This window comes from Hyperolius riggenbachi, chromosome 10, assembly GCF_040937935.1.
Source record: "Hyperolius riggenbachi isolate aHypRig1 chromosome 10, aHypRig1.pri, whole genome shotgun sequence".
Lineage (NCBI taxonomy): Eukaryota > Metazoa > Chordata > Amphibia > Anura > Hyperoliidae > Hyperolius > Hyperolius riggenbachi.
Window position 1 is genome coordinate 28,631,140 of NC_090655.1, and position 15,823 is coordinate 28,646,962.

The 15,823-nt window shown below is 40.6% G+C and overlaps 1 protein-coding gene across 1 annotated transcript in view; it reads right to left on the reverse strand.

Moving 5' to 3' along the window:
* The window catches only part of LOC137535930 (alpha-2-macroglobulin-like), a 203,547-nt gene that overhangs the window by 125,991 nt on the left and 61,733 nt on the right, over positions 1-15,823 (reverse strand). Inside the window, exons 10-13 of the mRNA XM_068257820.1 lie at positions 14,935-15,041; positions 12,554-12,718; positions 6,169-6,393; positions 1,486-1,558 (exon numbers count right to left, since the gene is read on the reverse strand). Coding sequence (XP_068113921.1) covers positions 1,486-1,558; positions 6,169-6,393; positions 12,554-12,718; positions 14,935-15,041 — 570 coding nt within the window. The remainder of the gene's footprint in view (positions 1-1,485; positions 1,559-6,168; positions 6,394-12,553; positions 12,719-14,934; positions 15,042-15,823) is intronic.

Sequence of the window (15,823 nt, forward strand, 5' to 3'; positions counted from 1 at the left end):
GTACTTTTTGAAAAGCATGCTTATTTATATACCATAGCTGGGATTTGAACCCAGGACCTAGTGTGTAGTAGGTATCTGTCTTACCCTCTAGACCATGAACCACACTGCATGGAAGTAGGTATCTGTCTTACCCACTAGTAAGGCTGAGGCTGGAGAGGCTGCAGCCTCAGGGCGCAGTGTAGGAGGGGGTGCACAATTCATTCAGCTGTCATTCCCAATTGTGTTTGAAGCAGAAAGAAATAAGAAAAGGTGATACATGGCAGCGACAGCAAGCCAGATAAGTAGAGATTAAGGTGTTGGGGGTGGGGGGGGGGCTGGGGCACCTCTTAGTGTAATAGCAATCAGTGTGTGACAGCTGGGGTGGGAGGGATGGGGGGGCGCACTTTGCTGTCTCAGCCTTGGGTGCTGAAGGACCTTGTCCCACCTCTGACCACACTACATGCTAAAGCCTGGCCCTGAGTGTGGTTGATGGTCTAGAGCAGTGGTCCTCAAACTAAGGCCCGCGGGCCGAATGTGGCCCCCTAAGGCTTTCTTACCGGCCCCCCACACAGAAAATGTATTGCTTATAAATGCAGTCAGCTACATCTTTAAATATTGGTGGTCCACATATGGAATAGCAGTGCAGCACCCCTCATCCACATGGAAGCCAGAAAGCAGAAATTTTGCTGGTTTCCAATCAAATTCCACATCAGGTGACACTGCTGTCCAATTGGCTTGCAGATTGTCACCTGGGTATGCTTCACTGTCTGGTCCGCAAAGACTTCTACATCATTTTATGTTGACCCGGCCCTCAACCCAAAATGAGAGAGAGAGAGAGAGAGAGAGAGAGAGAGAGAGAGAGAGAGAGAGATTTTTATGTCATTCCGGAAAATTCCGTCGGAATTATAAAATTTCCGCGGAATTCCGTTTGAGAGGTATAGGAATTCCGATTTGACTACCGGAATCGGAATTGACCTAATTCCGGCCGGAATCACGGAATTTATAATTCCGCGGAATTTTCCGAGCATCCCTATGTGGGACTTGTAGTTCCTTAACAGCTGGAGAGGCAAGTTTGCAGATCACTGCTCTAAACTGCTCACAATCTAATGCGTATAATAGGCTGGGGTTTTTTTTTTGTGTGTTTGTTTTTTGGAGTGTGGGGGGATAAAAAATAGGCTTTTTATTTAAAAAAAAATATCTTTTAAATTGATTTAAAAAAAAAAAAGTAAATTCAAATTCGTTTGGGTGCTAAGTTGCATGCTATTATGTTATTTGAACAGTATTGAAGACAAAGTTCAGCCCGTGGCCATATTCTTCTGTTTGTAGAATTATAGTAACCGGATTCTTCACTCTAAAAATAATCTAATAGGGAACTGCTTTTTGTCCTGTTTATATGCATTGTTATTCCAGTCATCAGCTGATTTCCTGTTGGAGAGCGGAATACAGAAGACCAGAGGCTACATATACAAAACAAGGATCAGATTAAGGTGTAAACTCACAACTCACCAGTGCCAGACGAAAGTTCTGTAGTGTCCAGCTTGTATTCTCCGTAAGATGAGATTCCCACTACCGACATTATCTATAACATCAGGATGTCAGGCTGTCAGCGGGGTTAACTTTCTAGTAAGACATGAAAAATGGACTGGGAGAGAAAAAGTATACTATTCCTATAAGCAGGGCCACCATCCTACCACTGCTGGGCCCCATACTGGGCAAAACTACTAGGACCCATCTTCCATCCCTTTTCCAAAACCTAAATCCCTCTTTGTATACAACAGGTAACCAGGAGTCCCCCTTAGATAATATAGGTAGCTAGGAGTCACCCTTAGATAGTATAGGTAACCAGCAGTCACCTTTGGATAGTATAGGTAACCAGGAGCCCCCTTAGATAGTATAGGTAACTAGGGGTCCTCCTTAGATAGTAAAGGTAACCAAGAGTACCCTTAAGATAGTACAGGTAACAAGGAATCCCCCGTAGATAGTATAGGTAATCATCAGGAGTCGTTCCCCCCCCCCCCCCCGAATAGTATAGGTAATCAAGTCACCTTAGATAGTATAAGTTGCCAGGAGTCACCCTTAGTATACTGTAGATGGCTAGGAGTCCCCCCTAGATATTACAGGCAACCAGGAGTAGCCATTAGATAGTATAGATAACCAAATAGTCCCCCTTAGATTGAATAGGTGGTCAGGAATCAGCCCGTGCAAAATTCCTGTTCATTATAGGGAATCTGAAGTGAAAATAAACTGAGATGATGAATTTTATTGTACAGCTAAGAAATGGAACATTAGTAGCAAAGAAAATAGTCTTATATTGTTTCCAATAGTCTCATATTGTTTCCAGTACAGGAAGAGTTAATAAACTTGTTATCTATGCAGAAGAGCTTCTCCAGTGCTGGTCGTAATGGAAAAATCTACGCTTACGGATCATTACGCGTAATTTTACGCATTACGCAATTACGGTTACGGCGTAGGAAATTATCTACGGTACATCACTGTAATTACGCGTAAACTTACGCAATTATGCGTAAGGATACCGTAATGTAGGCGCTTACACTACGATGCTACGCGTAGTGCTGTAATACCCATTAATGCGTATTTTTTTACGCATACGGACGATATGTACGCAATAGCCGTCAATGTGACAGTTATTGCGTACATATCATTCGTATGTGTCAAAACGTATGCTTATACTGAAGGGCGGGAGAAGATACTATTGGTTGCTTAGGATGTTGACTGATTGGCTACTCTTAGAAAAGGGGAGTTTTTACGTTAGTAATTACGCGTAAAATTACGCGTAAGTGTTCGTAAAATTATGCATACCTAGCAATTACGGTAGACAGTGTAATTACGATACCACTCTACTGCTTACGCGTAAATAATTGTGCGTAAGACCGTAATTTACGCGTAGCGCTTACGCGTAAATTTACATTGAATTACGATGCGTAATTACGCTCATGCGTAATTTCGGCCCAGCACTGAGCTTCTCTGAGTTGTTCAACCCAACTTGGATTGCCTACAGTGCTGTTTTCTAAAGCACTTATACTTCAAAGAAACAGTAAGCGGCAGCTTCTGATAAGGTTTTTACTGCAAGGAAGTTCAAAGGGTCATTAGCTCTGCTCTAGTGTCATGGTTGAAAATACAGAGTGTTGTGTGTAAACTGCATATATGCAATGTTAAAAAAACAAAACATATAACTGCAAATAAAAATATGAGACTCTTTTCTTTGCCACTAACGTTCTAACAATTATCCGTACTACACATACAATTAATGATAGCATACTTTTTTCACTTCAATGTTACTTCAACTAATTCTATTAATTGTAATATTTGTAATAATTCCCACTAATGCTGTTTCCATTAGAGATGTAGCGAACGGTTCCAGGCGAACTTTGGGGGTTCGCGTTCGCCTGGACCAAGCAAACTTTTGCGGAAGTTCGATTCACCCCATAATGCACTATGAGGGTCACATTACAGTCAGCAGGCACATTGTAGCCATTCATGCTACACTAAGCCCTGGAGCCCCCCCCCCCTTATATAAGGCAGGCTCGCTGGCCATGACACTCACTCGTGTGCCTGCTATTAGACAGACTAGGGCGAGCTGCTGCAGATTGTTCTCCTAGGGAAGGATTAGTTAGGCTCTTGGCTTGTTCCTGGATGATTGTTATTGCTAAAATAGCACCCCTCAACAGCTCTTTTGAGAGCTAATGTTTTCCTGATGTGCTTTTTTGTGTGTGTGTGTTGCTCACTGACATTATACAGCCCTAGCTGGACCTTGGTAATTGTTATTACTGTGCCAGCCAGGCCCTGCCTAACTATCTATACTGGGACACCTACCTATGCCTACCTAACTACTGGGGCACCTACCTACCTATACGGGGACAACTTCCTACCTACCTATACTAGGGGACCTACCTATGCCTACCGACCTATACTGGGACTCCTACCTATGCCTAGCTAACTACTGGGACACCTACCTATGCCTACCTACCTATACTGGGTCTCGTACCTATGCCTAGCTAACTACTGAGGCACCTACCTATGCCTACCTACCTATACTGGGACTGCTACCTATGCCTAGCTAACTACTGAGGCACCTACCTATGCCTACCTACCTACACTGGGACACCTACCTATGCCTACCTACCTATACTGGGTCTTGTACCTATGCCTAGCTAACTACTGAGGCACCTACCTATGCCTACCTACCTATACTGGGACTGCTACCTATGCCTAGCTAACTACTGAGGCACCTACCTATGCCTACCTACCTACACTGGGACTCCTACCTATGCCTGCCTACCTATACTGGGACTCCTACCTATGCCTACCTACCTATACTGGGACTCCTACCTATGCCTAGCTAACTACTGGGACACCTACCTATGCCTGCCTACCTACCTATACTGGGTCTCCTACCTATGCCTAGCTAACTACTGAGGCACCTACCTATGCCTACCTACCTATACTGGGACTCCTACCTATGCCTAGCTAACTACTGGGACACCTACCTATGCCTACCTACATACAAGAAGATAATAAGGTCGTTGCTTCATTGTGGACAGACCAAATTTGATCAGCTGGACAGTCACTGTTGTTCTATCATTGAGCTACCACAGCCCGGAGACCATATGGGCTGGAAAACCACCACGGCCTGCACTCTGGCCATGTTGCGCACCAGTCCAGCACGGCCATCACTATGCAAACAGCTGTTTGCGGTGCGTTACACAGTGAGTTTGGTGTGTCAGTGTGAAGCAGTACTCTAATTACACTCCCTGATTGATGTATACACATGCAAGATGTTTTAAAGCACTTTAGGCCTGCAATTTAGCATTCAATGTCATTTCTGCCCTTAAAACGCTGCTTTGCGTCACATCCAGATTTTTTCCCAGGACTTTGGGCATGTATCCCACTCCGCCATGCCCCCCTCCAGGTGTTAGACCCCTTGAAACATGTTTTCCATCACTTTTAAGGCCAGCATAATTTTTTCTATTTTTCAAAGTTCGCCTCCCCATTGAAGTCTATTGCGGTTCGCGAACTTTTCCGCGAACCGATCCTTCCGTGCAGGTTCGCGAACGGGGTTCGCAAACAGAAAATCGGAGGTTCGTGACATCACTAGTGTACATATAGTTGGCCACTAACGGTCCAATTTCTAGCAAAAATTGTTCAAGTGATCAGAAAATTCTCTGTGATCAGATTGGTTGTAAATAATCTCTGTTGATGGGCACAATCGATTATGAACGATTATAAAAACAGTTGTCCAATTGGATTTTTAACGAACCAAAAATTTTAATTTTCTTGTCGGTTGTGATAGATAGGAAGCAAAGATTGGTTCATTTATGGTGTATGAACCCGGGGCATAACAATAGACCCTGCAAGGGATGCAGCCGCAGGGGGGCCAAGAGCTGCAGGGGGCCCTATGGAGTAAGAAGTTCCTTTTTTCCTGCCCTGAGAGACTAACAACTTACTAAGGGCACGGAGAGAAAACAAAATGTTCTGCTCTCTGCACAATTGTTCTAATGTCTGTGTCTGCTCAGCCACTGATAAAGAATCGTACAAAGATTTGTAGACAGTCGTCCCTATTCAGTGTGCCGTGGCCCCAGCCTCTCTACCCCTTCCCAAGTGCTCTGTACTGTAGTGATGCTGGAGAAGTCTGCAGAGCCAGTTTTGCTCCATCAGAGATGGACAGAGTGAGTGTAACAAGCTGAGGCTGGGAGCGCACTCAACTGGCAGTTTTCTGTATGCGTTTTCTGCACACCTGTGTCTGTATGTGTGAAAACATGCAGGTTTTATCACAGAAGCTAATGTAATTGATAGAGAGAATGCCTGCAGTGCTTTACTGCTTTCTGTTTTTATCCGTATGGGGAAACCACATTTAAGTGTGCTCTAGCCAATTGAATAACATTGTTTCTCAGTCCTGTGCAGAAAGTGAGGGGAGGGGGCCCCATCCAAAGTTTTGCAGGGGGGGCCAGTGATTTCTAGTTATGTCCCAGGTATGAACAATGTATTATATTTCACTTCCGAATTACAGAATTATTTGGTTGCTTGAACATTTTTTTTCACTAGAAATTGGATCGTTAGTGGCCACCTAGAGAGCAAAAAGGCTTGTACTGTCTATGCCCAGCTAGATAATTAGCAGAATGCCAAATTCACAGGAATAACCTGTATATTGTAAGTGAATCCGATACTCACAAAGTAATAGAATGTTTGATACTTGGCACTGGGGTCCAGCTTGCGTCTGTTGATGATGTATTCCACCATTACCGATTGCTGAGTACTGCATAGCAGGGATTCTGAATGCGCAGTTACTTTCAGGAAGCTGTTACTCTCTGAGTAGAAGGGGTACACCCAGTAAAATGCCCCCTTACTATTCTTCGTCTTATCTTCTGTTTCCTTCTCCTCCTCAGTAAATGAACCCTTAGGAATAGAATGTTAAAGATTTTTATTTTTTTTATTTAATTTTAATTTTATTTTTTAACTCATGTAACACTTTATTTTCAAAACGTTGGCTGCTGCATAAAATGGGAAAACGGTGAGATGATTTGAAAGTAACTTAAAACCTCCCTAGCGGTATGGACAGATTCTCATCCAAACAAAACATGCTGTGAACAGTGCATACACATCAATACTCTCCTGCACTGTATACTAGACCCTTGCTTGACACATTATGGCAAGTTACAGGACCAAATAGTTTTAAAAATGTATTTTATCACTTTTTGCACAGAAATCCTGGGGAAATTGAACGCCAGGGAGGTTAAAGAGGATCTTTAAGGGTACGTTTCCACTTGAGCGGCGCGATTTGCTCGTGGAAACCGCGTCAACGAATCCGCATGCGGTTGCGGATTCGTTGACGTTTCCATGCGGATTTTCACGCGGAATCGCCCGCGGTTTTAACGACGCAATTTTAACCATGTCAATGCCGGCAAGCATTGACATGGGTTTTTAGACGAAATCGCACGCGGAAACGCAGGGAAAACCGCAAGACTCAAGTGCTTGCGGTTTTCCTATTTATGATGAAAAAATGATCAAGCGCTCCACAAGACAAACAAGATTAGCTGCCAGAGGTTATTCCAATCCACAAATGGAACGTTCACATGTATATCTTTAATCCTCAGCGCTGTTTATAGTTGTTACTCTCACTGCTGAAGCCTGCAGTCACCCAGTGCTTGTTGGTATATAGTGACCACCACCAAAAGGATAAAACCACAAGCCAGGCTTAGTAAAATTTTAAAAGCGGGGAGTTGACAACTTTATTCATAAATCACAAATGTTAGAAACAATCCACTTACATTGTGGGTCCATGCAAACTGGACCCTTACTGCATCAACAAGCCTATAAGGTATCTGCACTGACTCAGAGTCCAAGTGCACCTTATAACACACGATTAGTTTCGATAGAGATAGCCCGTCTCTCCTTCCCTACCAGGTTTCGGCGTTATGCCGTCATCAGGGGATATCTGAGTCAGTGCAGATACCTTATAGGCTTGTTGATGCAGTAAGGGTCCAGTTTGCATGGACCCACAATGTAAGTGGATTGTTTTTAACATTTGTGATTTATGAATAAAGTTGTCAACTCCCTGCTTTTAAAATTTTACTAATCCTGGCTTGTGGTTTTATCCTTTTGGTGGTGGTCACTATAAACCAACAAGCACTGGGTGACTGCAGGCTTCAGCAGTGAGAGTAACAACTATAAAAAGCGCTGAGGTTTTCCTATTTAGTTACATGACCGACGATTCGCGTGCGGGTGTGCGGCGTGCGAATTCTGGTGGCTCTGCTGTGCAGATTTTTTCTGCAGAGCGAGCCGCACAGAATTCCTGACAAGTGGAAACGGCGCCATCCACTTGTATTGGTTGAGCGAATCTGCATGCAGGAAACGCATGCAGATTCGCTCGAGTGGAAACGAGCCCTAACCCTGGATTGCACTTCATCCCAGGATACTTCCTAAAGGATACCCGAGGTGACATGATGAGATAGACATGTGTATGTACAGTGCCTAGCACACAAATAACTAGGCTGTGTCCCTTTTTTTCTTTCTCTGCCTGAAAGAGTTAAACATCAGGTATGTAATTGGCTAACTCAGCGCTGACTCCAGTGACTACAGTGTGACCTTACTGATAAGAAATTCCAGCTATAAAACATTTTCCTAGCAGAAAATAGCTTCTGGGAGCAGAGAAGAGATAAAAATGGTCAAAAGTTCGTCGATTTTAGCTCTGGCATACTTGAATGAATGTGTCATTGAGCAAAAACAATAAAACAGTTAAAACTTAAAAAGTAGATTTAAACATAAAATAAAACTGTGGAGTATCTTAAAAAGTCATTTTTAGGAGACAGAAGATAGATTTCATTCGTTTATTTTCGCCTCGGTGTCCTTTAAAGAGTAGCTAATGACCCCTTAATCCGCAATAAATCTTTACCGTTTTCTGTAATAGAGCTTTAGGGATGTCTGTGTGGCTGACAGGGTTGCTCGGATACCCCCAATCATGATTCGAGTGAATTTGAATCAGGGTTTGCGGAAATCTACATTCGGCCGTGATCACAATTGTGGAAACCTGTTCGAATTCGCATTCGAGTCATAATTAGGCATTAAATAATTCCCATTCACCGATCTAACTTCCCCGCAGAAATACCAACGCTTTCTATCCAGAGAGCGCGGTATTTCTGCCCCCAGGAAACTTCTCCTCTGAATTTTAGTTCCTGGGTGCGAGATCGTTCACATCCAGGACTTTTTTCACTGTGGCCATCTTGTGGCCAAATAGTAAACTGCACCCACATACATTTTTAATTAAACAATTTTATTATTTTACATTTAAAATAAGCAGTTTCCCTCCAACACCAAAAATTACACACATACATTTTTTATTAAAAAACAATACGATTAAAAACAAAACAAAAACAACATAAATAGTTACCCAAGGGTCTAAACTTTTTAAATATGCATGTCAAGAGAGTATGTTATTATATTTTTTAAAATTATAAGCTTATAAATAGTGATGGACGCAAATTGAGAAAATGCACCTTTATTTCTAAATGAAATATCGGCACCATAAATTGTGATAGGGACATCATTTAAATGGTGTAATAACCGGGACAGATGGCCAAATAAAATACATGGGTTTTAATTACGGTAGCGTATATTAATTTCAAACTATAATGGACAAAAACTGAGAAATAATGATTTTTTTTCATTTCTTTCTTAATCTTTCTGTTAAAATGGATTTAGAAAAAAATAATTCTTAGCAAAATGTACTACCCAAAGAAAGCCTAATTAGTGGCGGAAAAAACAAGATATAGATCAATTCATTGTGATAAGTAGCAATAAAGTTATAGGCAAATGAATGGGAGGTGAACATTGCTCGGATGCATGAGATTTTCGGCACTGCGGTGCTGAACCGGTTATTTATGTGTGGAGGTATAATAATAAAAAAAAAAAAAGTTTTGATGAAAAACATTTTGTTTTCTGTATTTGTTTGTTTATTCTTCTTCACCATCTTCTTCTTCTTCACCATCTTCTCCACCTGCTTCTTATTTTTCTTCTTCTTCACCACCACCATCTTCTCCTTCTCCACCTGCTTCTTCTTTTTCTTCTTCTTCTTCCTCACCGCCATCTTCTCCTTTTCCACCTGCTTCTACTTTTTCTTATTATTATTATTATTCTTCACCACCCCATCTTATTTTTCAACAGCTTCTTCTTCTTCTTCACCTGCTTCTTCTTCTTCCTTACCTGCTTCTTCTTCTTCTTCTTCACCTGCTTCTTCTTCTTCTTCTTCTTCTTCTTCTTCTTCTTCTTATCATCTTCTTCTTCTTCTTCTTATCTTCTTCTTCTTCTTCTTCTTCTTCTTATCTTCTTCTTCTTCTTATCTTCTTCTTCTTCACCGTCTTCTTTGTCTTCTTATCTTCTTCACCTGGTTCTTCTTAATTTTCTTGTTCTTATTCTTCCTTTTGTACTTAACCTAATTTTTTTAAAATTATTTTTCTGCCACAGCATAGCTAAATTTGGGGCGTAATAGCTAGTGGCGCATGGCAGTAGTGCCTTATTCTATGGACCCTGGCGGTGAGCCCCCAACCACATCTTCTGCCCCAACATCCCCTGGATCAGGCTCCTCCTCATCAAAATCAGGTTGTTGTTCGCCAACAACAACCTCCTCTATCTTACACTCCTCCTCCTCGCCTGTCCCCATCATCTCCTCCTCAAACTCTGCCACAACAGCCCTCAAGTCGCTCGCGGTCCTTGGGGTAAACAGCAAGCTCAGTGAGGGCAGGCTGGCTACTGCGGTCGACATAACCTCAAGCGGTGGTGGCGGGCAGCTGCTGCTGCTGCGGACCGGAGTGCTGGTGGTGTCACTGGTCTCGCTGGAGGTCTGGCTGGAACTGGTGGCCTGCTGCTCCGCCATCAGTTCCACGACAGCCTGTGCCTGACTCTTCTCAATGGGCCAGCGACGACTACCCATGGCAAAAATGTGCGCAACATGCTGCTGCTGCGCCTCTGCTCCCTCCTCCACAACTTTTTTTTGTTTTTTTTTAACTAGTAGACACGTCACTCAGTCACACAAAAAGTCACGAATGATGACATGTAGTTCACTTCACTGCACGTAAACGGTCAGTGACAGTGAATGAACTACAAGAACAACACTTAACTGAGAAAAGAGTGACAGATAGTCAGTGACACTAAGACTGTCTGTCACACTCACGAAATTCAGACAGCAGTCAGAAACAGATGCTGCCTGGCTGGAGTAGTACACACACTAGTAGTAGTGGAGTAAATAAACGTAACACAGCAGTGGATAAGTAGCAGTGGTACTAACAAGAGTGACAGACAGTGACGCTAAAATACTGTATGTCACACAATTCAATACAGGCAGACACAACAGTCAGAAAATAATCAAACAGATGCTGGCCTGCCTGCTAACTAGTACTGTAGCTGCTAGTCTAACACTAAATCAACTAACAGTACAAATGAACTACCCTACACAACAGCTAACTAATCCCTAACCTACCTACAGGAGGCTAGTAGGCTGAGGCTACCTAGGCTAGCAGGCCTAGCCTGCACACAGACCTAACACTAGCCTAGCACATTATACAGTGTATAATATATATATAGAAAAAAACATTTACCTGAGACAGCAAAATATTTAAACATGTTTTTAACTTTTAGACACAAAATAAGACTATGGGATTCCACGAAAGTCTGCTTTAGGATTAGGATACATATGGTTACCTCGTCAGCTTATTTCAAAGGTTTGCTTTAAATATCGAATGCAGTGATGACCTTAATCAGCTAATTACAATTATGCAAAATTTTGCATACATTTTCGCAATTATGCCCATACCTAAATTCGATGTATGAATTCAACTGATTTAGTGTAATCATTAGTGATTTTGCATAATTTTTACGTAATTTCATGCTGACTTTAGCAGTTAATAGCAAAGCCCCCAAGCTATTGTCACCAAATTTCTACATACTGAGGAGAACAGTGGATACACGTCAAAAAAAAAAAATTTGCAAAAAGACCTTGTACTTTTTTAGAAAATCGCTTTTAAAAATGCAAAGGAAAAGTGTTTTTTCTTCTTTTTTTTCTTTAGAAAAATGACAGTTTAAAAAACATTTTTCCTTTGCATTTTTAAAGAGATTTTCTCAAGAAGTACAAGGTCTTTTTGCTAAATTCTATTTATGACTTTTACCCTCTATACTCCTTCACACATGTAGCAATTTTGGGGACAAGAGCATGTATTAGGGCTGTGCTATTAACCGCTAAATTTGGAACGCAATTACACAAAAGTCACATAAAATGATGGTTCCTGATTACGGCAGACGGAATTAAGAGGTTTCCTAAAATTTCGCATTACGATTTTGCATCACCATTGTGAATTTAATGGAAAATGATGACTATGCACAATTTCTGCTGATCACTAATCCGATGTGACTAGTTTATATTACAGGCAAAATGATGTAGAACAGAAGCAGACATAAAATAGGATCACATGATCAGTTTGTAAATATTCTGGATGGTTTTGTCAGAATGATACGGTTGTGTGTCCCTTATGATTCTTATTTTACCCTGGATGTTTTCTCTGATAGGAAAAATCATATAGGAATATTTTATAATTGCTATTTGTCTTCCATACCTGAATACTGGGGAAAATAGAATGATTGAATTAGGTAAGTGATAATCATAATACGATTAAGAAAAATTTACGTAAATGTTTGCAATTACGACCATACGTAATTAATATTTGTAAATTCAATTGATTTTGTGTAATCATTCATAATTTCACTTAATTCTCACATAATTTTTCGTGTCATTTTGTGTTAAATTTAGTGGTTAATAGTAAATCCCGGATACATGCTATTGCCACCAAAATTTCTGCATATCTTTAGAATATCGTGTATGGGGGCTTTGGTAATAACCGCTTAAGTCAGCACAAAATTACACCACAATTATGCAAAAATTACAAATGATTACAATTAATGATGGTTTTTTTCCTTATATTTCCCATTATGAATTTGCATCGTCATAGTGAATTTTAATGCAAAATTATGTCTATGTTTAATTAGGGTCATTACATACCTAGCAACTCACCATTAAAGAAACCATGTCATCCCATTTTGAGGTGTCAAGGATGAACACCGCCAGACCATTCTCATCCGTCAGTGCAGACAGGGTCTTGTCTTTTGTTTCAAACCCCAGCACTAAGTAAACTTTTTCAGAAGCCTTGGGTAGGCCCCTTTTGTCTACAACTTGTATCTGTAGCAAAATTGAGAAACATGTGATTAACTTTATTCCCTTCTGGCAAAGCACTGCACATAACTCTTACAATGCCACTAATATTCACTAAGAGGCAACGCAATGACATAGAGAAGAATGGATGAAATTCAAGAGGATATTTAATTTTATGTATATTGTTCTGTTTACAGCATTATAAACACTTCCTATGTTTATATATTGCTGTATGTATATTGGTATTTAATTGCCCCCTCTCCACCCTCTGGGAGGCATACATTAAATAAGGGTGCCAGTAAAAAGGGATCAGGATAAAGCCGAAATTGTAAAATATCATCTTTTAACCATTTCAGCAATACGGACTTGAGTCTCACACCTGCGGCTGATGCAGCTGTAGCCGCAGGCATGTGAGACTTTTGTCCGTGCAGTGTATGGAGCTGTGCATGACACAGCGGGTAGAAGCCCGCAGTCGCAATGGTTCTGGTGACGGGGATTGGTGGCAGGGGACAGAAGTCCCCTGAGCCAATCAGTACTTGCCCCCTCGAGGTCCACGTGATTGTCGGCATCAATGAGATGCCTGCGTTACTTCTGAAGTAACACAGGCACACATTACTTCCTATTTAGCGTACTTATTGTATGCAATATGAAATAGTGTGCCACTCTTGTGGCCAAAGAGTAAAATTACACCTACAGATTTTAGGGACTGAACATTTAATATGTATGTCAAGAAAGCTATATTATTATTATTAAATTATGGGCTTGTAATTAGTGATGGATATAAAACTGAAAAAATGCACCTTTATTTCCAAATAAAATATTGTCACCATACATTGTACTAGGGATATAATTTAATTAATTTAAATGTTGCAATAACCGGGACAAATGGGCAAATAAAATGTGTGGCTTTTATCCACAGTTTTATGTTTTATTTTAAAACTATGATGGCCGAAAACTGAGTATTTTTTTTTCCATTTTTTTTCTTATTATTCCCAATAAAATGCATCCAGAATAAAATAATTCTTATCATAATGTACCACACAAAAGAAATCCTAATTGGTGGTGAAAAAACAAGGTATATATCATTTTGTTGTGATAAGTAGGGATATAAGTATTGGGGAATGAATGGGAAAAGAGCTGAAATGTGAAAATTCCTCTCGTCCATAAGCTGAAAACAACCTGCGGGCTGAAATTTCGCCACCAATTAGGCTTTCTTTGGGGTGTACTTTTTGCTCAGAATTATTTTATTCTAACTGCATTTTAACTGGAAAAAATTCATTATAATTCAGTTTTCGGCCATTATCGTTTTAAAATAATACGTTCTACTGTAATTAAAATCCACCCATTTTATTTACCAATTTTTTTCTGGTTAGCAATGTTTAAAATTTTTCCCTAGTAAAATGTATGGTGCCGATATTTTATTTGGAAATAAAGGTGCATTTTTTTCAGTTTTGCTTCCATCACTAATTACAAGCAAATAATTTAAAAAGGAACAGTAATATGCTCTCTAGACATACATATTAAAAAAGTTCAGTCCCTAAGGTAACTTTATGTATATATTTTTTTACAATTTATTTTTTTTTGGGGGGGGAAGGGGGGGTAACTATTGGGGTGTGTGGAATGTAAGGGGTTAATTCTAGATGAAAAAAAAAAGTCTGTTCATGGAAAAAAAATATTTTTCGATGTAATTTTACTATTTGGCCACAAAAGGTCCTTGCGCATAACTTCCGTATGCGTAGTATTACAACTAAGTAATGCGTGGTTGTGTAAGTATACTTTTTTGTGAATGGTGGTGCTGTCTAATAGATGGTGGCGGTCATTCACACGGGGTCTTAGGTCAATGAATGGGAACTGGGTGCAGCAGCAAGGGACGAAGTAGCTACGCTGCTGCAAGAAGATATGGGAATTTGCAGGGACGTATTTACTCATCCCAGGGGTGGGGAAGTGGTTAAAAGGCATTTTATTGATGAAATGTGAAAATATCACCTAGCAGAAAACTCAGGAAAAAAAAAGTTAATTGCTTATGGCCCAAAGCCTCTTAAATAACCAGCAAGCAAACAAATACTCAAAATAATTTGGACAGTACTTTTTCACCTCCTTTTTGGTACTTTTTCCATTGTAAAGTACAACAAGTTTTAAATCGAAGATGAAAAATTATCTCCTACTGTAGGAGAAAACTCAGGAGAAAAACTGGATTGCATATGGCCCTGAAAACTTTTTTTTTCTTGTTGTTGTTGGTTTACCGTCACATTAAGAGGAACTCCTTTCTGGTAAAATTCATGTTTTTCGACAAATGTTAGGATTTCAGCGCCACGCAGTACGTTAAAAGTTTTTGCTTGTTCCGTGTCACCTGTGGAGAAAGGACAGTTATATGGTTGGTATGAAAGTGGTTTGAAACTCAGTTTAGAATTAGAATGAGATTTATAAATGATTGTTATTTAAACACCAGCATGTTATGTGGTGCTGTACGGGGTATAACAATACAACAGTTAATACAAGACAATGGTGGATTACTGCTAATGTAGTGATTAGTGAACAAATCAACTACAGATTTTTGCACAGGGGTGGGAGGTATGCACACACATTACATAGCATTGTGAGACAAAAAGAGGAAGACCGCTTTGGCCAAAAAGCCTTACAGTCTATAGGTTTAAGAGACAGGACAGTAAGGAAAGGGAAGCTGTGTATGAGATGGTAGAAATGGTGGCTAAAGTGTCCTAGGTAGGAGAGTAGGTTTGCCTAAAGAGGTGAGTTTTCAGATCGCTCCTGAAAAAGGTAAGTGTAAGTGAGTGGCGGATGTGTTGAGGGAGGGTGTTCCAGAGGAGAGGAGAGGATCAAGAGACATTTTGTAAGCAGGAGTGAGAAAAGGGGATCAGAGAAGAAGACAGGCAGCCTTAAAGCGTATCTGAGATGAAAAACTAACTACAACAAGTAACTGGTTTATATATCTTATCTAAAGTTTAGATAGTTTACACAGCAAATCTATCTGCAAACAGCTTCAGCAGAATATGATTATTTCTTCCTGTGATGCAATGACAGCGGCCATGTTCTGTCACATTACACACAGGCAAGGTGATAGCATCTCCAGCCCTCAGCCTAATCCCCTCTCCTCCTCCCTCCTCCCCTCTGCCT